This window comes from Balaenoptera ricei, chromosome 6 (genome assembly GCF_028023285.1).
Source record: "Balaenoptera ricei isolate mBalRic1 chromosome 6, mBalRic1.hap2, whole genome shotgun sequence".
NCBI lineage: Eukaryota > Metazoa > Chordata > Mammalia > Artiodactyla > Balaenopteridae > Balaenoptera > Balaenoptera ricei.
Window position 1 is genome coordinate 94,959,998 of NC_082644.1, and position 25,634 is coordinate 94,985,631.

General features: G+C 40.9%; 1 protein-coding gene across 6 annotated transcripts in view; it reads right to left on the reverse strand.

Annotated features, from left to right (window-relative positions):
- Positions 1 to 666: 666 nt before the first annotated feature.
- ABCA1 (ATP binding cassette subfamily A member 1) overlaps positions 667 to 25,634 on the reverse strand; it is a 138,089-nt gene continuing 113,121 nt past the window's right edge. For all 6 annotated transcript variants that reach the window (XM_059925215.1, XM_059925216.1, XM_059925214.1 and 3 more), the window contains 19 exons: positions 25,241 to 25,335; positions 23,973 to 24,005; positions 22,686 to 22,791; positions 21,763 to 21,837; positions 20,609 to 20,778; positions 19,205 to 19,382; positions 17,037 to 17,152; positions 16,802 to 16,946; positions 15,043 to 15,166; positions 13,495 to 13,624; positions 13,105 to 13,225; positions 12,250 to 12,312; positions 11,515 to 11,621; positions 8,174 to 8,315; positions 7,640 to 7,774; positions 6,518 to 6,621; positions 5,815 to 5,907; positions 4,912 to 5,155; positions 667 to 4,280 (listed from right to left, as the gene is read on the reverse strand). In XM_059925215.1, the coding sequence (XP_059781198.1) occupies positions 4,140 to 4,280; positions 4,912 to 5,155; positions 5,815 to 5,907; positions 6,518 to 6,621; positions 7,640 to 7,774; positions 8,174 to 8,315; positions 11,515 to 11,621; positions 12,250 to 12,312; positions 13,105 to 13,225; positions 13,495 to 13,624; positions 15,043 to 15,166; positions 16,802 to 16,946; positions 17,037 to 17,152; positions 19,205 to 19,382; positions 20,609 to 20,778; positions 21,763 to 21,837; positions 22,686 to 22,791; positions 23,973 to 24,005; positions 25,241 to 25,335 (2,322 nt within the window). In that variant the 3' untranslated portion in view covers positions 667 to 4,139. The remainder of the gene's footprint in view (positions 4,281 to 4,911; positions 5,156 to 5,814; positions 5,908 to 6,517; positions 6,622 to 7,639; positions 7,775 to 8,173; positions 8,316 to 11,514; positions 11,622 to 12,249; positions 12,313 to 13,104; positions 13,226 to 13,494; positions 13,625 to 15,042; positions 15,167 to 16,801; positions 16,947 to 17,036; positions 17,153 to 19,204; positions 19,383 to 20,608; positions 20,779 to 21,762; positions 21,838 to 22,685; positions 22,792 to 23,972; positions 24,006 to 25,240; positions 25,336 to 25,634) is intronic.

Here is a 25,634-nt window from a genome sequence, read left to right on the forward strand (position 1 = left end):
GGACGGAGATTAGCAGTCAGTCTCAGAAACAATGCACATGAGCTATGACAAATGCACCCACATATCATAGCACTACATAATCCTGGGTGCAGCCTGCACAGCACTTTTTACAGAAGAAAGGGAAGGCCCCTCCAACGTTAGTATCGTTTCTCCTCCCACGTTTGCCTGTTTTTCCTGCATGCTCACCCTTGCCAGCACCTTGCGGGTACACCTGCCACACTGTGTCCTTGTATTTTGGTTGAATAAACGAAAGAGCACTGAAGGCTGCCTTGGAGCTTCCTCAGTGCCAAATGAAGTAATGAGGTTTTTATTAAATGGCTTAGCTACAGAGTATCTGCAGAGATCTCTACAGCTTCATGATCATTAAGCAAAATAAGTTTATCTAAAACCTCTTAAACTTAGTATCAGTTACTACCAAAACTGAACCATGAAAGTGCGAAACACCCTATATTTTCAAGTAGTCCCCTCGATTTTCTTTTGTGATTAACAGGACATTTAGTTTTTTTCTAAATTTCTACTTTTGGTCCGAGCGTCTTCCCTTCTATAAGCAGACATTTCTTACTTCTGTAATGACTTTATAAGCTCCAACAGTAGGTGGTGCTATGAATGCACGAAAATAAATTAGTACAGGCCACAACAGAACTGTCACAGGTTTATTTCGTGACTTATTACAACATAGAAATATGCCTTTTTAATACTTCATATAAAGTTATTGACAATACAAAATTTTTTTCTTTTTTTTCTTTTAATGAAAAGGATTTAACTTAGAAATCTACTGTGAAACTTTTGTCTAGTTTTGCAATTCTCAGATATTCCAGTGCAAAAATAGATCCCATTACAGACAGCATAAAGTGCTTGGAATGAAGGGCCAATGATAAAGAAAAAGGACAAAAACATAGCTTCATCATAGGGTATAAGACGGGAGAACAGAATACTTAAACCTTATGGAAGGTTAAACATTCTATAAAAAGGGATGCAACAATTCTGAAGAGAATTAGAATGATATGACTATAGCACTATATTATTACTAGTAAATAGTAACAAGGGTAGAAATTAATATCTCAGCGTCAAAGTGGTTCAGTATGACACATGGCTCTTTGGAAAAAATTTTTACCTGATACATACAACCACGAGAAGAAAACAGACATATCCCTTTAGTCAATGATTAGTATACAGTGAATGCTGTGCAACATTTAATAGTCACAATGCATATGGCTTCAGTACAGATGTTGAAATACAGTAGTTTGAGGTTTGGTTATTTGTTTTTTAACAATGACCTATGCTGGGCGTTTACATATAGAGGGCTTTGTTATTGTTTTCTTTTGTATTTTTCATATTCACAGTTAATAAGGTTTAAGGTGTCCAAAAGAAGCAAAAGCCGAAATCTTTAAACACTTTCGAAAATTTCTGAAACTCACATGGTTACATTTCCACAGGGATTATATAGAAATTTTACCTGACTGAGCAGAGAGTTGTAAAAATTTCTACTGTAATTAGGCTTACACAGAAAGATTTAAAAGATTGCTGTTTGGATAGTCTAAAAGGTAACAATATTAATGAAGTAGATGGGTAGCTGTAGACTTTTTCTAGCTTAAGAGAACCTTTAAATCTATATTGAAATGTTGCATTTTTTTTCAAAGTAGTTCACAGTGTCTTTTGATTTTTTAAAATATGGCCTTGAAGTAATCAAAAAAAGGAGCTACTCATGGTTTTAATATAATACAGAATTAGAACATGATTCTAGTGAAATGGGAAAACAGAAGCTTGATTTTGAAAAATATTGAACAAGGAGAAACAATTATTCTATGAGTTTTATATCATTAAAGATAGCATAAAATATGAGCTCATACCAATAGTTATTGGAAAAATGCCTTCATTACTTGTTTATCATTTTAGAAAATATCGGCATTCATTTCTTTTTTTTTTTTTAAAGATTTTTTGATGTGGGCCATTTTTAAAGTCTTTATTGAATTTGTTACAATATTGCTTCTGTTTTATGTTTTGGTTTTTTGGCAGTGAGGCATGTGGGATCTTGGCTCCCCGACCAGGGATCGAACCTGCACCCCCTGCATTGGAAGGTGAAGTCTTAACCACTGGACCACCAGGGAAGTCCCCTAAAGGTCATTTTCTTTTTCCAAGCAACAAGTTGCATGATAACATACAGTAAATTTTAAAAGAAAAAATACAGATTTGGATAGATCTGAAATCTTGCACCTTTAGAGTTAATATCTAAATTTTTTTTTAAAGGAGAAGACATTAGTAATGATACTGAAAGATGACTTTACCAAACAGTATTTCTCTCATAATTTTGTTGCCTCAAGACAGATGACAGTAAGCATTAGTGCAATATTATTTTTAACAAGTATTTACTGACTAAAAAAATTAAACTGGGTTAGAAAAGTCTGAGATAATCTTTACGTGGGGGCATTTGCTGTTTTTTGTTGTTGTTGTTTTTTTTCATGATAGGTTAGTGATTGAAGAGATGAAAAATTTGAGATTGTCAGAATGGGGTATCTGAGATTTTCAAAGTTAATTATTCGAAGGTACTAAATGCCATAAGCACAGTTTTATGTTATTCAACAAGCTTTGAAGCTAGCTGTCTTCTCTGTGAAAGTATTCATTATATAGTCTTGTGACCCTTATGACATTTAAACTTTCTTGGCTTTTGCATTGTTGCTATTTTCAAAAAGTGGGCTGCCCAATATTCTTTCAGTGGGTTCCCACAACCACAACAAAACCTGTATTTGTAAACCAGTTAGCTGACAAACATGGCACAGGAAATCTACTGAGACTTAATATCTCCTCACCGCATCCATCCATACTCAGTTATAACATACACTCAAAAAATACTTGATTAATGCACTGATACTAAAAGTATTCTAAACGATCTTAAAGAAACTTAAATACAATGTTGTCATGAGATCTTGGCCATCACAGTGTTTTCTAGTCACTAGGCATTAGATGATCCATTCGCAAACTTACATGAAAAAATAAAGCTAGCGCGGCAGTGTGGCCATACTCCTCTGTGCCACAGGGTTCTACAAAGAGGCCATTCTAAGGTTTCAAAAGTCACTGACAGAACTTACAATTCCAAATAACATTAAAAGTACAAAGATTTTTCTCAAAATACAACTCCATCTTTTCATATTCTAGATTAATCCAAAAAGCCAGAAATAATACTATGCTTGTATCAAACAACAAGATCTTGAGATGCACTGTACCGTGTTAGCAGACAATCAGGACAAATGGACACAGGCCTCCCTTGGTTTGAACGCATCATCTCCTTCATCCCATGCCCTGGCTTCCGCAGCCTGCGGCCCCAACAATGCAGTTGCTGATTCTTTGCTTCTTAACCAGGATCTAAGTATACTTAAAGAGTCCCACAAAGATAACCTTGGAGACTCATGGTTCCAAGCAAGGACAACAATGAAACCAAGTCTCACTCTTGCATGTTACCATGCAATTTACATGTTGCAATTTGCATGTCACCACCATCAGAGCAGTTCATCAAAGAGGGAATCAAAGCAGGACTTTCCCCACACATGGAACCATTTTGTCACCTGATATTTGATGATGTCAACAGACTCTGAGTAGAGCAGCTTTCACAACAGTGTGCACGACACACCATGGTGCTTCGGGCTTTCTGAGCAACTTGGCATTAGTAATTCCGGTGCACTCATTGCCGGCACTGGCTGTGTCACCGGGAAACCAGTCTCCTGGCTTGGCACGGCTTAATGAATGAGGATGCCTTTTGATTTTGATAAACAATCACTGGCCATGATTACTTGATGAATTATTGTTGCAACCCCAGTTAGAATACAAAGGAACAAAAAAGTATGTCAAACCCATATGTCCGCTGGGTTCCATACTAGAGTTTCACATGAGTATAAGGTAATAAACTAAATTCAAGTCTTTCTCACTCGAGAGCCATACAAGACATAGGCTACAAAGGCACTGCCCTTGTAATGGAATTTTGTTTTCATTGCATTGAATTGCATTGCATTGAATAGTATCAGTACAGTATCCAGTTTACCTCTTCCCACAAAATCTTCCAGCTCTTTCCTCTGGAACACTTCACATAGTGCAAAGGAAGGTCTAGTTCCTCCTTTCTTCTAGCCACCCTGTATGAACAGGATTCTTCATACATAACTTTCTTTCACTTTCTCATCCTGCAGAAAAGATGTGAGAACTGCAACATCCACCACTGTCTGGTTTTTGTGTAATGACAGGTCCTTTAAGTGGTCATCATCACTTTGGTCCTTGGCAAAGTTCACAAATACCTGTCAAAATAAAGGTGGACCTTTATAAATACCTCTAATTTGCTCTCTTTATTCTAGTTGCATCTTTCCCCACATGAAAATTAGAGAATACGAGATTGAATAAATAGAATAGATTAACTAGAAAATTGTGTGTGTGGGAGGGAGAGGGGAATACTTGACAAAGCATTAACCTAAAAAACTGACCTTCTATTATTGCCCCCCAAATCACCAACTGCTCAATCATCTATTTACTTTGACTCATACAGGCCTGATTAAAGGGAAGAGAGTTGAAAACTAACATTTACTGAACACCTACTAAGTGCCAGGATCTATTTGGTACCTGATGTTATCTAATATAAATGGGATAAGGCACCTGGCATAATACCTGCCCGTGGCAGATACTCAATAAAAAACTGCAGTTTTTATGATTATTATGACAATTTATTCTCACATTAACCCTATGAAGTTGGTAGTATCATCTCCCTTTTCAGATTCAGGGAGGTTAGGTAAAAAGCATAACTAGTAGCAGAAGATCAGGAGTTCATGCTCAGCTCATCTATACTGTGCTAGGGCCCACAATGGGCAGGGGGTGGAGAAGCGGCAGGAAGCCTCGCCCTGAAAAGCAAATCTGTTTTTGACACTCTAAGCTTACTTGGTCAAGTGTTGTCTGAGAGACAGAGTAGTCTTCTATGTGGAGTCGCTTTTTGCTCTGGGAAAGGATGCTGAAAATCCTGGCCAGGGAAGACAGTGAAGAGGGAAGCTGGTACTGCAACATGTTCCGGTGCTTCTCCTTCAGCACGCTTCCTGGGAAGGCGAGTTCAAAGAACTCCTGGACAGGCTTCAGGTCAGGGTTGGACCCTGCTATTCGTACGACTATTGTATAACCATCTCCAAACCTGAAAGCAGGAAAAAGAAAGTCCAAATGGAAGACCCTCGGGAAACTTCTCAAAAGAATATTTAACTCTGAGAACCCCACTTGGGCCATGAAAGAGAGAGGTCCCTGCCAGACCCAGAAATAAGTTTCAGAGAGCAGGAACCAGTGGTCACGTACTGAATACCTATTCTATGTGAGCTGCCTTGCCGAGGGCTTTAGACATGACTTCACTGAATCCTCACCTAGACCTGTGAGGTCTGTCAGATGTTACAGAGAAATTGAAACCGAGAGAGTCAGTCACTTGCTCATGGTACGTAGCTCAGAAATGGTGGGGCCAGGGTGTGGACCCAACTTGTGCTTGACTCTGGAGCCTATGCTCTAACCTTACTGGCACATATAAATCTTCCCATTACATCTCTATAACAAAGCTAGAAAGTAGATATTCCTAGAACACTGCCTCTCAGAGAGGTTAAATAACTTGCCGAAGTGCACACAACCCAATAAAAGGTAAAGACAGAATTTGAACGCAGCTCTGTTTGACTTCAAAGTCCTCATTCTTTCCACTATACCATCTTGTTCAGTTTATTTCCCTTTATTTTAGAGCCACCATGTATACACTCACAAAACAATAAATACACGATTTCTCAGTATGTGGGATCCCAAAGAAACCATCTTTGTTACCTATTTTTCAGATGCTGGACACTGCCAAGACACCTGAACCGCCCATTGACCATAATTGCCATCCTAGTGCAAAGAGCTTCACATTCTTCCATACTGTGGGAAAACAGAATGAGGCTTAGTTTTAGAGAGATGCTTCTATAACCATCAGAACATCACCATGACATCTGGCATTTCAAAGAAACAGATCCCCAGCTTCCTAGGGCATAATTGCATCCTGCTACAAATACATGAAGATGTAGGGAAAACGCTGTTCACTGCCGTGCTGTTTATAATCGTGAAAAAAGTTGGAAATGATCCAAATGTCTACACAAAAGAGGAATGGTTAAATAAATTAAGGTATATCCTAATGGAATACTATTCACTAATAGCTATAAGAAAGATGACACATCTAAATTAACTGACTTGGAATAATGTTCTCAGTATTGTTAAGGGAAAAAGAACTTAGTATATATGCTAAAGCTTGCATTTTTGTTTGTAAAAAACATATACACTGTGTATAGATTTGCATAGGGAAACTCTGCAAAGATATATTGCCCGATGACAGTAATAGCTGTCACCTAGCGATGCAATGTCAGGTGATCATAATTTTTTTTTTCTATTTGCCTTTCTGTGTTTTCTATTTTTTATACAATGATCATATATACTACTTGGAAAACTTAAAAGTTACACAACAAAGAAGCCAAGCTAAGTCTTCACTACAGACCTATGAGATGTAAGCACTACTGATCTCCCTTCCTTGATGATACTTAAGGCACAATTCCACAAGAATCGCCGGGCTTTGGGGTCCATGCCTGTGGTCGGTTCATCCTGTAATTAGAATAAAATAAGCCCTATTACGTGCTGGGAAAAAAAAAATTAAAGATAGGTTTGGTTTTAAATTCAGAAACATCTCTGAAATAGCCTAAGTTTTAACTTACCATTCTATTTATTTCTTGATGGACCAAAGAACCAGACCTTACATACATGAATATTTCATACTGTTTGCAACCAGTTCACTTTTACACGTGTCACTGAAGTAGAAAACTCAAATTTAATTTTTTATGAAATGGAATTTCTCCAAATAAACAGAAAGGGAAGGGGAAAAGTCATTTAGTTTCAACCATCTTTTCATGACTGACAAGTATATACTAAAAATTATTTTTGTCTGAAATGTCTACTGAAGTCAGTTTAAGGTTTGGGTAAAATTCCTTTTCTTTTCTTTTTTTTTAATTCTAGTTCACTCTGGCTTAGCCTGTTATACTGTACTTGCTAGTCTTAGAGAAACAAATTCCAAATCCAAATAGTCTGGATAACTTTAAAGCCTCAGCCCAAGGCTTCTTCCTGTAATAACTTCAGTGCTCTTCTCCTCTACAGAAGAAAAAGGATCAAGGGCCACTGTCAGTCTGACCTTCTGTTTTCCATTTATCTGTATGTAAGGAAATATGACCCAGGTGCTACCTTGGGGATCCTAAAGCTGTATCCACACTCTCAGTCTTCAGGGGATGAACACATAGATGGCATATAGAATGGTCCAGAGAAAGGTCAAATCACACACCCAGCCTCAGCCGCACCTGTTGGGGTTCTCCATGCTAGAGAAACAAGGTCCCTGGAGTATCTCCTCTTTTGGAGCATCTGAGCACATGTCAGAGCCACCCCAGTGTGTGTCAAGGAGAGGGGCGAGGGAGCCTCCCTCTGGTTCTCTGAGGCTGCCCTGTTGTTCCTCATCGGGGGAGGGGGGCTTGCCATTGCCAAGCCAGTCATGCATGGCCTGGACACCAAGGACTTTAGAAAAGAGATGTCTTCCATTCAGGCCAGAACAAAGTTTTCCATTCACAGTCACACTCACCAGAAACACCACAGGAGGCCCGCCAATCAAAGCCATGGCCGTCGAGAGCTTGCGCTTATTGCCTCCGCTATAGTCCCCAGCATATTTTTCTCCATACTTCACGAGGCCCAGTTTCCGAATTGCCCACTCACCAACCTAAGGGTGATAAAAAGCGTCTTGACCTTTGTTGGGTTTGGGAATTTTATCATGCTTTCTTACACTTGCGTATGAAAACTCTTTCACTGAGTAGGACCAGATTCTATACAATCACGACCTGGCAAGTGTGGAGGAGCCAACAGCAGGGGGGGAAGGGCCTCGCGTGGTGGGAGCGGCACTCCCTCTCTGCCCGCCGGTGTGAGCCAGGTCACCCATCCCTGTCCCACCGCCACCACGGCTTCCCACCCTGAAAGGAGCTGCAAAGAGCCAGCACTTCATATTGCTGCATCCACAAGGAAGAACAGCCTGAAGCCGATGGTCATGTGTGAAGGTCACAGCCGTAAGGTACACTGTTAGGATGCCAAGGGAGACAGGCTGGCTTTCCGGTGCCCACGGTACCTTGCCGACTTCTCTCTCCGGGACGCCTCTCAAGAGCGCCAAGAACTCCACGTGTTCTCTTCCAGTCAGCAGCTCTGTGATGGCATCGAACTGAGGGCAATAGCCCATGTTCTGATGTACTTCGTGGATGTTTGATAAGATACTGCAAAGAAAAACAAAACTGGTCAGGTTTTTAAGCATTTAGATACTCTGATCAGACCATCTTGCCTAATATTCCTATAAAGAGTGCTTGTGCATGACCAACATACCAGCGAGCACACCTGCTATAGCTTGAAGGAACAGCCTTTCTGCCCCCAGGATGCCAGCCCCTCCTGGAAGTCAGGGTTCTGGCCTACACCCTGCCCAGTCCTTGCACCTGGCTCCCCCAGTACCTCAATATGCAGGCTCAGTCCCATTTCAGAATTCCCAAGTCCATCCCAGCTGTGGCACCATCCTTATCAACAGCCTCAGTCACACCATCCTGGGGCTTTAACACTAAGTGTCCATCCCTGACTTGATTCTGTGGCCCAGTCACATGCACCCTGTGCTCCGTTGCTCCATTCACGTCAGAGGAGGCCCAGCAACTCGCTGTGACTTCCTCTGCTTTTTGCTGCCCATACATTGACTATCACATAACATGATCCAGACCCCTTGGTCCCACTAAATACCCAACCCAGGAATCCTCCTGGTTTTGAAGGATTTTTTTGATCACAGACCCTCTGAGAATCTGATGACAACAAAAAATATACCTACAGACACAATTTTACATATATTGGTGGGGGCAGTTTTTAGGGCCTATGAAGCCGTTCTCGGGTTAAGGATCCCTGACGTAGGAGAAAGCTCAGTGTCACGTCCAGTCTGATAGCTGCACTTTAGCCACCTCTGGACAACCACGAGTTTGGCCCATCAGCAGTATTCATTCCTCTCTGCATATAAATTAGTACTCCCAGATCCAGCCTTTTCTAGAATTATGACTGAGGCGCTCACAGACCCTGTGCCTGGACCTCACAGCTACACTGCCCACACCAGCTCTCAGAACCAGGCACTGTGACGAACCTTGGTTTGAGCCAGTTATTGCTGCCATTGCTATGTGCCCCAGGAGCCTGGTACTAGGAACAAGACGGGGAAAGCAGGTGTGTAGCCTTAGGCCAACTATTCTAGAAATTCTGTTCTCCTGTACTTCAGGGTAAGCAAATAGTTGATAAGAGAAAATTAACCTTAATAGAAATATTACAGCTAATCAAGGAAGAAAGAATGATAGAATTTTCAGTGTTGAAAAAAAAAGGATTCAGACAATGATTTTTAATGGCTTCTAACACCACAAGAAAAGAGACAACTGGGCATCATATGCCTCATATAGAAGTACACAGGGTCACCTCTGCAATGGCCTTGCAAAAAAGAAACTAAAAAGCCTGAATTATAGCCAGCTTCTAGCTCTAAGTGCTAGTTTACAGGAAGTACGGGGAATAGAGAAACATGTTAAAGGACACACTGGAGATTCAATCAGCATAAAGCAAAATCCAGCATAAAAAAAGTCTCTAGGACAAATGTCATGGTTTCTTCAACAATTAAAAAATATAGGGAGAAAAAAATAGAGACAATTTAGAGATTAAAGATGGAATAAACTAATTATAAACAAATAAGTATATAAAATATTCCCCATTGTCTATTAAATGTTTTAAAACTGACTGGATATTTGATGATGTTAAGAAATGATTCTCATTGTTTAGGTGTGAGGATGTTGTTTTTAGAAATACAAATGAAAATATTTATTGATTAAACTGAAAATCAATATTTTTTAAAATTTTTTTAATGTATGTATTTATTTATTTATGGCTGTGTTGGGTCTTCGTTTCCGCGCGAGGGCTTTCTCTAATTGCGGCAAGTGGGGGCCACTCTTCATCGCGGTGCGCGGGCCTCTCACTATCGCGGCCTCTCTTATTGCGGAGCACAGGCTCCAGATGCGCAGGCTCAGCAATTGTGGCCCACGGGCCCAGTCGCTCCGCAACATGTGGGAATCCTCCCAGACCAGGGCTCGAACCCGTGTGCCCCGCACTGGCAGGCAGACTCTCAACCACTGCGCCACCAGGGAAGCCCCGAAAATCAATATTTAAAAAAAAAAAAAAAAAAAGAAATTCTGTTCCCTTAAACCTCCTTTACACTGCTACTGAAAAAATGTGTAAGATGCAGGGGAGAGCCATGAGTACCTTAAGTTCCTTGCTCTTTTCAATTTTATTGGCTAGCAGCTCCTTGTCCAAATTGTGAGTCACCACCCATTAGTACATTGTGAAATAAATTTAGTGGGTCACAACCAGTATTTTTTAAATGGTGTGGTAGAGAGTAGAATAAGAAATATCAGAGTGCACTGCAAGCACGAAGAGTAGGTAATGTTTTACAAAACTTTTATTTAAGCTATATGCCTGTTTATGTGTTTTTGTGTATTTACTGGGTTGAGAGGTAAAATGTATCGATTTTGGTATTATGGGTCATGATCAAAGAGTTTGAAAGCCACTGCCATGTACCGTCTCTCCGTATAAAAAGCCCAGAGAAGTCCCACGTATTTCGAGTGCTCGAGCGTAACATTGCCTAACAGGACTCTAAAGTGTACTGTACCCCTTACGATCAGACTGCTTAGTGATCTGTGCACTCTCGGATAATAGCCCATGGTGACACCAACAGTTGGCACACCCTTTAGCGAGGGCAACTTGGCAAGTATATAGATAATTTTATCTTGTAGGAATTTTCCCCGAGGAAACAACCAAGATGAATACAAGGACATATTTAACGAAAAACAGGAACAAATGTCTAACAATAAGGAATTGGTGAAATAAACTATAGGTACATGTACATAGATGCATTTTATGCAGCAAAAATTCTACGTCTTAGAATACGTAACCCACTGGGAAATATAGTACAGTCATTAACAACAAAAAAACTAATTTAAAAATCTAGATGTAGTATGATGACAATTTTATAATACATTTATATGTGTATATAAAGTAGAGAGATCTGGGGTGATGGGAATGTTCTAAAATTGTATTGTGGTAATGGTTGCACAATTCTGTAAATTGCCTAAAAGTCACTTCTTATACTCTTAAAACAAGTAAATTGTATGGCATGTAAATCATACCTGAATAAAGCTGTTAAAAAAAAAACAGAGTGAGACTAAAATGAAATGTAAATAGTAGTTATCTCTAGGTACTGGGATTATGGATGACTTTTATTTTCTTCTTTACAGTTTACTATATTTCAACATTTTTAGAAACTACACAGTATTGTTATAATCAGAAAAATAACAACATATTCATTCAAATAAAGTTTAAAAAAAGTCTTTGTGGCAAAACATAGACTTCTTTTCTCACCTATTTTTGTTAAGAAAAGCATCTCCTCTGGTAACAGTGGTATCTCCCGTTAACATCTTGAAAGTTGATGATTTCCCAGCCCCATTGACACCTAGAAGTCCAAAGCACTGAAAAAGATTGGGTAAGTTGTATAAGTAAACTACTAAAAATCTGAATATAAATGACCCTTATAAAATAGTCACCTCAGCTTCATTTTCATGTAACATGATCCTAAAACATCATTCTTAATGAAGAGTCAACTATTTTCTTGGTCTTAAGAAATCATATAGATATTTAAACATACGTTTTATAATGAAACCATTTAAAGTGTGGGTGTATTTGTAAGTATTATTTGAGTCGTCAGGTTAAGGCCAAAGTTAATGTGTGAAAAACAGTAATGAAAGCCAACAAGTCAAATTTCACCATCTAATCTGGCTAAAGGGCATACAAGAATACACACATAAACGAGACAGGAGAAAATCTATCTTTTAAAATCTATTTGAATTTCATTATCACCAGGAATGGATCACAAAATCACTTTTTGAATGTGCATACTTTTCTTACATTGTCTGAGATTATCCAAAATTATTGCTATATGGGGCCCCCATCCTTTCAATGACTGATTGCTCCACACAGATATAAATGGAGAAGCCTTTTAAAAACCACTTTTAACCCCTTACAGACATTATTGTTTGATTGTAGTAGAGACAGTCTGAATTAATAGAGGCAAACACAAGGTAGACAAAGTGTCTTTACCTCACCAGGAGGAATGCCAACGCAAATCCTGTCGACGGCAGGTTTCCTCTTCCTTCTATATACCTGCAACAAACAAAATGCAAAAATTCATGAGCTGCAGTGACTCACAGCTGTCCCAGGCAACTGTGGAAGAGGGAATTATGACCTAAACACACCACGAAATAAGACTTATCGATAAAACTAAGTCACACATGTGATGTGCTAAAGCCTTGGTCTGTCTCTGTGGCAACTGGCTTCTGAATGACCCTGAAGCTCAAAATACAAGTGAATTTCTTTTTATTTTTTAATCTAATGTCAGACTTTTAAAAAACATATTGGTCATTAATATCTATATAATTTTCATTTAATATGTAAAGACATTGTAGATATTTTAAAAACTAAATTTTACAGGGTAATAATTTATCAAAACATTGCAAATATTGAACAGATTACAAAAAAGTGAATTTGTTGGGATTCTGGCACCTAGAAAGGGCTGAAATAGACCCTCTTCTTAAGCAATGGAGATCTACCAGCTTTTTGGACCATGAAACTCAAAATCAATCATTATTCTATCAACTTCAGCTTTGCCTCGATACACAATATTAGATGTTTTAATAACTAATACATAAATGTAAGTGTGAAAAACAAATATACTCAAGAATGAGAATTCACAGTATAATTATTTTCAGTAGGATTTCTTTAATTAAGAAGTCCCCATGGGTGTATTTTAAATAAAATTAAATTGACAGAAACTTGGTATAGATGCACATTTTAGGAAGCATGTTCTTTTTATTGAGTCAGCAAAATGCTAGTTTCCAACATATAAAGCTGAAAAAATGGAAGACAAGTTGTTATAGCCTGTCCTCATTGCCTCACCTTAGTCAGCTCCTTAACTTCCAAGATGTCATTCTGTCCTCCACCATCAAGAATTCTCTGTCTCTCCCTCCTCACATCTTCATCCTCATCATTCAGAGGAGGAAGCTTTGCCATTACAGGTCTTAGGGGGAAAAAATTAAGAAAAAAAAAACCAAATCAACTTTTCAAGTTATTTTCTAAGTCAAAGACCCAGTTTCTAAAGCAGTCCTGTAAAACCCACACTCCAGAGTTGTCGGCAGTGTTGTGGGCCGGGAGATGCCCACATGAGGAAAATCAGTTTGATTTTCTGCTTTGAGTTCAGTCAATCCAACCACCACCGGCGAGTGTTCCCTGTGTTCCTCCTCCGTGACCATCAACCAGGTGCTCTGTGAGTTCTGAGAGAAAGCTCACCTGGGCCTGATGAAGAATCGGTACTGGATCAACACAGTGATGAGGAAGAACACCACCCCTTCCACGGCCATGGCGAAGAGGTTTCGTCCCACCAAGTCCCAAGACAGTGGCGAGACAAAGCGATTCTCCCCTGGTAGACACAATGCAGAGATCCAGTCAGAATGGAGGCACCAGAGACCATGGCCCTTCCTCAAATTCAGGCCTACATTCCTAGAAATACCAATGTTTATGGCCCGTGGCCAGGAGGAAAAAATAAGGGAGTCACCACTTTCCAAATCTGATTTAGGGTAAGGTTTTGGGGAAACATACTATGAAACAGTATCAATCAGAATTTCAGAGATAACATGTATTTGAACTGTAACTTCATTTAAGAAATCTAATATTTCCATTTTTTTTAAAGATTTATTTATTTACTTATTTACTATTATTATTATTATTTTTTGGCTGCGTTGGGTCTTCGTTGCTGTGCACAGGCTATCTCTAGTTGCAGCGAGCGGGGGCTACTCTTTGCTGCAGTGCACGGGCTTCTCATTGCAGTGGCTTCTCGTTGCGGAGCATGTGCTCTAGGCGCGTGGGCTTCAGTAGTTGCAGCACGCGGGCTTAGTAGTTGTGGCTTGTGGGCTCTGAAGCGCAGGCTCAGTAGTTGTGGCGCCCGGGCTTAGTTGCCCCACAGCATGTGGGATCTTCCTGGACCAGGGATCGAACCCGTGTCCCCTGCATTGGCAGGCGGATTCTTAACCATTGCACCACCAGGGAAGTCCCTAATGTTTCCATTTTAATGAAACATGCCAAAAATCCTTTGTAAAAAGGCAAACAATCCAGGGTAATTTTTAGGGTCAGTATTTTAACAAATTATAAGCTTCACTAAGAAAGATTAGAAAGCACATTTAAAAGATGCCCCTTTCAATAGCATATAATGTAACCTGGTGACTCAACTCATCTGGTTTTATGTAAATATTCCTTAAAATCCTTATATATCTCCTTGTACCTCCAAGTTTAAAAAAAGTCCCTTTTCTATGCCCATTAAATAACATGGCCCATCTAACTATATGAGCCAGTCAATAAAGAATAGTAATGTGGCCACAGGAGAAATAAATTTAAAGACTCTAAATGTAGAAAGAGCTGCGGTAAATTACCTTTTTATAGACTGTGTAAAAGGTAATATATGACCCCATCTGCAGGTCCATGATTTTCCCAATAGAGCCAAAGTTTGCATCTTTCCTTCTGATTCTCTGGCCTGTATCTAATTCTCAAAGCTGTTGTTTGACTTTTCCAATGACTCTGGCAAACCCCACCAGTGGTATCAGGCACTGGGTCCAAGCTTAAGCCAATATTTTCCTCACCTCCAAAATTACTGTCTCATCTTTCAGACAAATGGTTGTGTCACAAGACCCATGCCACAGCCAGCTGTACTGACATGAGTCCTATCAGTGGAGAGAAGTCCTGTGCCCAGTCACCACCCTCTTTCCAAAACAAAGGCCAAAGTACCAAGGCCCATGCAAACTGCCATCTCTATTAAAACATCCTACAGCCACTACTGTCACTCACCAAACCTTTCCAAGGCATCAGCCATTGCCTGGTTTTTCACCATGTCAATGAGCCCCCGTCCCAGGCAAAAATGTGGGAAGATCAAGAACACCGACTTCAGGATATCATTGATGTTATTCAGCTTCTAAAAAAATAAGACAGAGAGAGACTGTCTTTTGTGATTCAGGCTAAAAATTTACCAAAGTCTAAAATATGGAAGTGAAAAAAAATTTTGATTCCCTGAGGTCAAAATGAATCTTTGAATTCAGATACCAATAAATAGCAGTAGCCATAGAGGATGATATATAACGTAATAAAATTTTGCTCTTTAGAAAATCTGGAATAATGTTATGAGCATGGGAGAAATATAAGCAAAGTTTAGAAACATGATTATATTTAATCAGAAGCTAATCCATCATAAAATATCTGCTTAGCATTTTAAAAGCAAATTGCTCATGTCTGGGTCAATACTTCCGTTTCAGGATTTTGTTGGAGTTTAAAAAATTCTTCTCGAATACATCAATCCAGCAGTGGCCAAATACCCAACACCTGAGTAAGTTGCTATGTGCTGGATGCACTGTGGCAGGGCACAGGAGAGGCAGAGATTAATAAGAAACAGTCTAGTCTCTACTCTGAGGAAAAGAAACATGGAAACAGGAAATTGCTACATAACTGGATGTGTTGTACTGGAGGCATGAACTGTGTGGGCTTTGGGAGCACAGGGAAGAGAGAGCACCTCCCATAAGGCAGGTAAGGAAAGTTTCACATTCAAGCTCAGTCATGAAGGGTTAGTGAGATACTACCCGATTCCGTGACAGAGGAGTCACAGAATTGGGTAGTATCTCACATTGTTGGTGAAGAGCTCCAGCGCCAAAGTGCCACACTGCCATTGACGCCCATGAAGAGGTTCACGCTAGTAAGGACCACGTCGGCTGTGCTGGGGATCTTGAACCAGGCCTACAGGAGTATGGAGGGTTGAAGGGACCACTCAGCCAAAGCTTACCATGTCTTGGGAAAGAGTGTGGTGGGAACTGTCAAGGAAGGGTTGTACTCCTCCGAAAGGCTTTGTGGGCTAAGTTAAGATGTTTGGATGAAGGCAATGACAACAAGAATGGACAGGGAACCTTGTTTAAGAGATCTGTAATGGGAGGAACTGGCAAGGTAACCAACTGAATGTGGGAAATAAGCAAAAGCAAAGCATATAAGATGGCTCTAATATTGCCCCAGCTGGGGTGACTGGGTGGATGGTAATGCCATCCAGCATGACAGGAATGGCAAGAGAAATACTGGGTTCTGGGGGGAAGATGATTTAGGACATGGCCAGTCTGGGGTGTCCTTCAGTTAATCTAAATGGAGCCATCCACTGGGCAAGTGAGAACATGAGAATAGAGTTCAAAAGGAGAGTCAGGGCTAAAGGTATGCATGGATGTGAGAGAGAACAATATGAGGCACTGAGAGGTGGTGGTGAAATCTTCCAGCATGAATGCCATCACCCAGAGAGAGCATCTAAAGTGGGAAACAAGATGCCAGAGAACTGAATACTGGGGAAAGCAACATTTAAACAGAAAGGAGTATACAAGAACTTGTCAAAGGAAACAGAAAAATGTGATCAGAGACATATAAGGAAAAGGAGAAGCGAGAGATGGTATGCGAACCCAGGAAAGACAGACAGACTCTGCAAAAGGACAGAGTGGTCCACGGTGTCAACACCGCAGGCAAGTGGAATAAGATCATGACTAAACACTATGCTCATCCCAGCATCTCCTTCTGCAGAACTCACATTGTTGGTGAAGAGCTCCAGCACAAAAGTGGCCACGCTGCCATTGATGCCGATGAAGAGGTTCACGCTGGTGAGGACCACGTAGGCTGTGCTGGGGATCTTGAACACGAAGGAGGCTGGGTACATGAGAGGTGTGATGGACCACCTGGTGAGGCACAAAGACACATGTCCACTGGGTGTCCCCTGCCTTCCCCCTGACATCTGATACCATATGCCCCATCCAGAGGTGCCTTACCCATACAGCAGCAGGAGAAGGGCTAGCACAGGCAGGTTGGTGGAGGACACATAGGACTTCTGCTGGAAGCAGATGAAGATGATAATGACCAGCGTGGCAGGGACCACATAGTTGCACTAAAAGTGAAACGAGGAAATCAAGGTCACCCCTAAGTCAAAGATACAACACGTCTCAAGTCTTCATCATCATCAGACAAGAAAGGGCAGATAAACATATTGAAGAAGAACTTTGAATTAATGAAGCCACAAGAACTATTAATCAAAATACTGGACAATACGTGTTGACAAGCATTTTACCCCCGGCTGATTTTATAAACTGCACGTCCTTTCTGTCTTTCCAACAGGTAAGCCAAGGTGTCACGCTCAGTAAACTTACTGAACGATGGATTCCCAGTCAGAGTAATTTCAATTTCACAGGTAGCAAGTAAGCTGCCGTTATTCTTCCCGAAGACGACTGTGTCTGCTTCATCATTAATGCTGTATTATAGTCTGCCCAAGTTCAAGCTCACTTGTGATCTATTTATGAGGTAAGCACTCATAACATGAATGTCAGAACTGTTTCATCACACTGAGACTAATTTTAAAGTCTGTCCTGACAGTGTCTCAAGCATTAAAATGCAGAAACAAAGACTTGACCACAGGACAATTACGGGAATTCATAGCTGGCAGAGCAGAGCAGAGGCAGGGAGGTGGTAGTGGGCTTGTCAGCTGTTAGAAGTATTTATAGCTTCAGACCACAGGGCTCTACATCTCAGTCCCATCCTACTCAATTGTGCTTTTCAAACAACTTAGATGAAGACATGGTTATAGCAAATTTCAGAGGTTCTAAAGCAGTGAGGGACAGATAATACACAGGAAGATAAGTGGTATTCCTGAGTCAGGGACTTGATCTTTTCATCTCCGAATCTGCAATGCCTGGCAGAGTCAGACACGTAGTGAGCAGTCAGTATGTATGTGCTTACTCAATAAAGCAATTACTGGATCAAGATAAAACCAAAACAAATGGACACTACATAAAATTCAGTTTAACGGGGATAAATATAAACTTTTATATATGTTTTTAATAACCTTTATATTTATATACAAAGCTATATATAAAGTTTGATATATATATATCAAGTTTTAGATTCGTATATAAATATAAAGGTTCAAAAAAGTCAATTGCATTAGTATACAGTGAAAGAGACCCCATAAACAATACCTGTGAAACAGCTCACTGCCAAGTTGCCAACAAGACAGTGCTGCTTCCAAGATGAAATACCCTTGGGCTGAGTAATAGGAATATGGGATAAGATCAACTCCCTCTAGACTCATAACCATTCAGACCACAGCCTGAATGTAACGTTAATTCTGGGCTTTGCTTTTCAAATGGCTTATTAACAATATGGAGCATGGCCGCAGAGAGGCAATCAGGTCAGAACAATGACAAGTCTGAGAGGCTTGCTATAATCAACACAGACATCACCATCATCACTCACATCTGTACAGTGATCTAGAGATTACAAAGTATGTTCTCATATATCATCTTATCTGGGGAAGACTTAGGATAAATGACGGATGTCTTCAAATATCTGAAGGGCTGTCCAGTGGGAGAAGAATTAAATTTCCTCTGTGTGGCCTACAAATTAATGGACCCCATAGGGAGACACATTTCAACTCCACTTTATAAAAATTAGAACTTCAGAATTCTTTGAAGTCCTCCATATTGGTCCAAATAGAAGCAATATATTACAGCTGGCATGAAAATAGATTTGCAATGGATGGATAAGCTTCCAGCAAAACATATAAAGTTTTCAAATGTTTCCTAGTAAGACAAAGAGCACCCTGACTCTGGAGGTTAAAGCTCTATCAGACAAGTTAGAGGCACTGGCTTTGAGTTTTGACTAAGTCTTCCACCTCAGTTTCTTTGAAAAGTTGTCACTTAGGGAATGAGGTGGTGGTGGTATGAATTGCAGTCCATGTGGACAGATTTCCTCTGGTGTGAGATCAGCCCTGGGCTTAAGGCTGTGTTTGGTCACATGGAAGTGTACAACTGCACCTGCCTTTTCCTCTTTTGTTCATCTTTGGACTAGCTAGAACATCTCCTGCTGATGGCCAGGAGCTCTTTCATCCATCCAATCCAGAGCCCTGATGGAGGTTTATATAGCAGCAGCAGACCAGCATTCTTACCATGTCCCAGACAAAATTGGAGAGCCAGTAGATGACAGGCTTCACTCCGCTGATGAACTGCAGGTGCTTCGCTTTGCTGACCCGCTCCTGGATCAGGAACACGACAAAGCTGGCCGGGACGAAGGACATCGCAAAGATGACACAGATGGACACGAGGACGTCCACTGATGTGGTCATCCTGAAAAAGACAGACAGTGCAGCTGAGGACTCAATCAGGGACACATACACACACAAATATTTGAAGCATAGCCCAGGGAAAAAAAATCTCTTCACCACATATATTTTATTCAGGGTTAAAGATGATTATTTTCAAGTAAAAAAAAAAAAAAAAAAAAAAACTCGATAATTCAAATGCAAACTGATTCTACTGAGGTCAAAAGGGTCTACTGCCAAAATGAAACTATTAAAGGAAGTCTAATAGTGGCCTAACGGCATTCACTTTGTTCCACTATTCTTGTCCTTCTATGAGCAACAAGTTGTAAATTTTCACACATAAGGGAGTAGTGTAGCTTGAAAACTTAATAAAGCAGAAATATTAGTGTGAAACTATTCAAACAACAATTTCTGGCTATAAATAAGTTTGACAACAAAAGCTCGTGGCGTATCAACGTAACACGTACAAAAATTCCATCAGATCCTTATTATAAGAATAGTCTTGTAAGTCCATGAAATGGGGTATAATATCAACTATTTCTCTGCATAAATGTTACATAAGCTTGGTATAAAGATCCTAGTGACATATATTGATATTCTATACGAGTGAAGCAGAAGTAATAACTGTGCCATGCTCCACATACAGGAAAGGAACCTAACATGTGTTGAATATCAACCATGTGTTGAAGGTCGGACTTGGCAATTTACATGAATTGCCTCACTTAATACCATACATCTGGAAAGTTTAGAAACCAGATTCAAACCCAGATCTCTATGATTTCAAAGGCTATACACTCTGAACTAGATTATACTGGTTTTAACTTCACACTCACACACACACACACACACACACTCAAGGAATTAAACACAAGCTGACAAAAGCATGTTTCGCCAAGTTTAAAAATAGTGATTTCAAAACAAATGAAACTGATTTTTTTATTAAACACTGTGTTAAGGGTGAGTTAAAATATTTTAGAATTATATTAACAATTTAACTTACTTTATGTGAATTCCCTAAATGTAAAAATGGCTTTGATATATCAGAGTCATGTATCTTCTGCAGTTTAATCCCTGCCCAGCCAATTCATAAACTGATCATTTTCTGTCCAGAGCCTGGACCAACCCAAACATACCATAATGAACCTGTTTCCCCAGCTGTTACTCTACAACCAGCTTCATACTTCCTTCCCCTGCTCCATGATTCCCCCAAACACCCTCTCCCTCTCCCGATTCAGACACAGGGATACTTACAGAGCCACTTCCGAGAGCTGCTGCTTGGTGAGGTTCAGGGGGTGATTGAAGGCAGTAATCCCATACTGGCTAGGGTTCTCTCCCTTCTGCAGGTTGGCCCGGAGAATGGCATTGTTGATGACATTCAAGAAAGAGCTGATGGCGTGCCAGCCCTTGTTGTTGAACCACACCTGAATTAAAACATACCAGGTGTGAGGTACTGCTCCCAAACCCTGCTCCCGGAGGTAGGTGCACACACACAAAACATGCATGTGCACTTCAGAAATTCCAGTCATACCACGAGACAGAACATGATCAGAGAACATGGCAAAGAGGTAACAGCGGCCAGGGTGTGCCCAGCACTGACCGTGTGGCCAGGCACTGTGCTACCTTTAACTCATTTAACCCTCACCATAGATAGCTTTGAGGTAGCCACGATTACTGCCTGCATTTTATAGATTAGGAAACTGAGGCTTAAATAGGTTAAGTAACTCGGTCAAGTTCATAATGGTTCCCCTGGCGTGACTGGTGGCAAAGCAAGTTCTCGTCATCATATTGTACAGCCTCACCAGTAAAATTAAGAGATATTTCTGTCATGAATCAATGTTATCATGAGCTGAAAGTACTTCAGGGGAACATAGGGATTATTGTTCATCAAAAAGCTATTGGAGGGGGCTTCCCTGGTGGCGCAGTGGTTGAGAATCTGCCTGCCAATGCAGGGGACACGGGTTCGAGCCCTGGTCTGGGAAGATCCCACATGCCGCGGAGCAACTGGGCCCGTGAGCCACAGCTACTGAGCCTGCGCGTCTGGAGCCTGTGCTCTGCAACAAGAGAGGCCGCGATAGTGAGAGGCCCGCGCGCCGCGATGAAGAGTGGCCCCCGCTTGCCACAACTAGAGAAAGCCCTCGTACAGAAACGAAGACCCAACACAGCCATAAATTAATTAATTAATTAATTTAAAAATGGTCCACATCAAAAATCTTAAAAAAAAAAAAAAAAACAACTTTAAAAGCTATTGGAGGGAATTCCCTGGTCCAGTGGTTAGGACTCGGTGCTATCACTGCCCTGGGGACCGGGGTCAATCCCTGGTTGGGTAACTAAGATCCCTCAAGCAGCAAGGAGTGGCCAAAAAAAAAAACAAAAAAACAAAAAGCTATTGGAACAAAGGGCTTTACCTTGACATTATTCTTCGTGTCCAGTCCTGTCATGAACCTTCCCAAGCTGCTGAGAAATCGATCTGCAGAACTGTCCTGTGAATGACAGAAAGCTGCCTCAGCGGGATGGTTCACAGGGGAGGGCAACAGGAAGTCTGGAGTCTGTGGACAATGGGACAACCTTGTGAAGGGCAACACTGCCACTGCGTCATTCATTGAAATGAACCTTGAAGCCACTGAATAACTGGCTCCTGAGAAACAAGGGACCAGAAGTCTAAAGCAGTGTTGTTGCCAAGAGCCACAGGTCTTAAAGGAACCAGAGGGAAACCCTGTGAGTCAAAGTCCCAAGATGTAGATGTCTGGCTGTAACTGGTGGTGAGGATTCTTCACCGTGCTCCCTTGACATCCTCCTAAGATCCAGAACTACACTCAATATGCAGATGCATCAGACATGGGGTCTGTGCCTCAAGGGCAGAGATACAGACTCTAAGACAATCCCTGCTGTCTGTGACCCTAGAGGCCATATCATTTGACCTCCTCAATTCAAACTTAGAAATGGGGAACTTGAGATACAAATAAATGAAGTGAATGCTTATTAGGTACTAAATCTAGCTGCCAGGTTAAAGAAAATGATTCATTTCCTGTTTAACCAGAGATTGTTTCAGAAAAGTATGTTTGATGCCCAGTTTATTTATCCACTGGCTATGCTTAAGTTATTGAGAGATTTAAAATCTCTGCATTTGTTTTTGATCTGCACTTTCAGATAGTAAATAACATACTGAGTAGCTCAGTCTTGGCTGGCCCAAGATCACTAAATGCCCAGTGATGGCTTTGTATTTGAAAGTCTTAAACAATAAGCTGCCAGGTGATCATCTACCTGCCAACTACTCCCACGTACTAGCAACTCATTTTCTGTCTGACATGTCTTGGGATGCATACTGTACCTTGGCCACCTTCAAGTGTTTCTTCATTTGCTTGATGGCATCATTAACTTCTTCACTCGGAGGCAGTGATTGAGAATTACTGGCACCCAGGGAAAATCCACCGTACCTAAAAGAACAGCCTGATATTAAAACACAGGCGGTGTGGGATCCAATAACATTCAGCAGCAGACACCACGTAAGTATGTAATGCTTCATTTAGATGAACTGCCTGTTCAAAGTAGGACCCAAGTAAGACTCAGAGAAAGTTTCACCTTGGCCTCCTCTAATGGATTCTGGCAATCTCTTAACTCTTCTGTCTCCTGCCCAAGTGGGAGGGACCTGGGTCAGATTATACATAGAGTGAGACATCTGAGATGTTGAGAAAAGAATGCTCATCCATCTCACAGATGCTCCTCCCACCCCTGGTGGCTCTGGCCTGAACGTGGGTCTCCAGGCAAGCAGATGGGAAGTCAGGATGAGCAGTGAAGACACTGACCAGAGAGGCCTGAAAGGGTTTAGAGACAGGCCGTGGCTCTGCCATAGCAGGAGAACCATGAAAGGTCCTGCATCCGCCCTGCTCAGTTACTCAGTAAGTCCTGGCTCTTGGAGAAAAGGCAAAGAAGGAAGATGGGAGGCAGGGACAAAGAGCCATGTTTTGAGGCAGCCATGTAAGGTATCTCATTTCTCATGAGAACTGATGGACTTCAAGGATCCTTCCTTCTTTTCTTCCCCAGTCCCATCTGCTCCTTCAAAACTTAGAGGGATATGGGCAGGGGTGGAGGTGGAGGGTGGGTCGGAGACAGCCTGACTGCAGCACAGGAGAGAATGATTCTTGCTATCCTGATGGAACTCTGGTTTTATTTTCTAATAGAAACATCGTTATTTAAAAAAAACTCAGAGGGATAAATGAGTTGAAATACAATGAACATAGATGGTCTTGATGCCTCTTATTTCATCTAAGACCTCCTTGGTTATTCCAAAGACCTGAAAAATTGTCCTTGAGTCACTAGGACTCCTAGGAATTTGATTTGGTAAGTTTAACTAGCATAGGTTTTCCCTCAAAACATCGTGCTTCCTGTCAAGTCTCTAGAGACCCACAAGGAACTTCTAAATCTCCTCAAGGACATCAGTGTGCCAAATATTCCAAAGGCCTCTGAAGTGGCAGCTGGGCACTGAGCAGAAATGCTAAAGGCAAAACAATCCCTAAACTAACAACTTCCCGGGATCCAAGAAAACTACATCAAAATCATCCTCCTGAACTTTAGGAGTCAAGGAAAATGAAAAGAAGGCACAGCGAGGTCAACTTACCTAAACTCGTTCACCCAAATCTTGTTCTTTAAGCTGCAGAAGGCCAAAGACAAAGAAACCAGAAATCAGTGCAAAGAAACATTGATCCTATTCCTGATGATGCAAAAGGAGTAAATATCTACTTGAGGATACAACAAAGGGCAGAAATAACCCTACGGTCAGGCTGGTGCTGTAGGGTCTTGTCAATGGAAAGAAGTCCTAATCAGCATGTCTTTTCTTCTCCCCATATTAAAACCTTATTATTTATATGAAGGTCATGCCTTATATTAAGAACAACTCAAAAACCAACAGAGGTGATCAAACTAGAAACTTTTTAAAATTCAAAATAATAGGTCAATTATGGATGACATACGGAGAGGTTATGCCTCTTTCTTGGAAACTCACAGTAACTGTCATTCAAGCATACCCTTGTCATTAAAAGTCACTAGAACTCCTAACTTAGGGGCCCAACTAACCAAGCTGATAGGAAGGAAGCTAGAACAAACATTTTCTGAGCATCAACTAAATACAGCAGTCCCCCTTTATCTGGAGGGGATACATTCCAAGACCCCCAGCGGATGCCTGAAACCATGGATAATACCGACCCCTACATATACTATGTTTTATCCTATGTCTCCTGTTAATTTCTTTGAAGGTCAATAGGGCCACTATTATGTAAAATAAGGGTTACATGAACACAAGTACTGTAATACAGTGACAGTCAATCTGATAACCAAGAGGGCGTGTGCAGGTAGTATTTGTGGCACGGATATGCTGGACAAAGGGACGATTCCCATCCCAGGCCCCAGGAAGCTATATGGCTCTTCCAAGGCTCCAGAGCCAAGACAGGCCGTTAAGTTGGGCCAGGGCTCTCTTTATAATGCCATGTATTATCATTCATTCCATCCATGAGAGGTACTTCACATGTATCATTTCATTTAATCCTCATGACAAACTAATAAGAGCAACATTATTATCACATTTTATACAACCTAAGGCTTTAATAGGATAACTGGCTGCCCGTGGTCAAAAACGCTAAAAAGCAGCAGAATTAGAATTTGAATCCAGATTTATTTTCATCCTGGAACCATGCAACCTCAGTCTTGAAGCTGAATGTTCATAATACTTCCCATCATCTTTTCTAGTTTGAAAGAATATCTTAAACTTCCAAAAGACAACATCAGGTCAAAATGTGATGTTCCCCCCCACTACTCAATCTACTATTTTTTGGCTTTTACTTCCTCTGATCAGTAATGATTAAGCAGGCGCCAAGTTTAGTAAATAATGACCTTTTGGCTATGATCTGCACATATGTCTTCACCAGATAATCCGAAATGTTTCTTCCCGTCAGGTTCTGAAGGATGTCCGCAGTGTTCTGTTTTCTCTGTTATCACAGAAAAACCAAGTGCATGTGTCTTTATGGACCAGAATTGGAATAGAAAACAAATCAAGGACAACAATGACACATGTCCCTCAAACATGTACCACAGTGTAACCAGACTCTGCCCACAGGGCCCAGGCTCTGCCATCAGCCAGCCACCAAGGTCTGGTCCATTCTGCTCTCAGCAGGGCCATGCACTTACGGCAAGTCAAGGAGAGCCCCAGCAAATTATTCTGAACAACTAAGCGTTAGACCGTGAAGTATCATTCTTTATGGTTACAAAAGGTTTTTAGGGAGCAGCA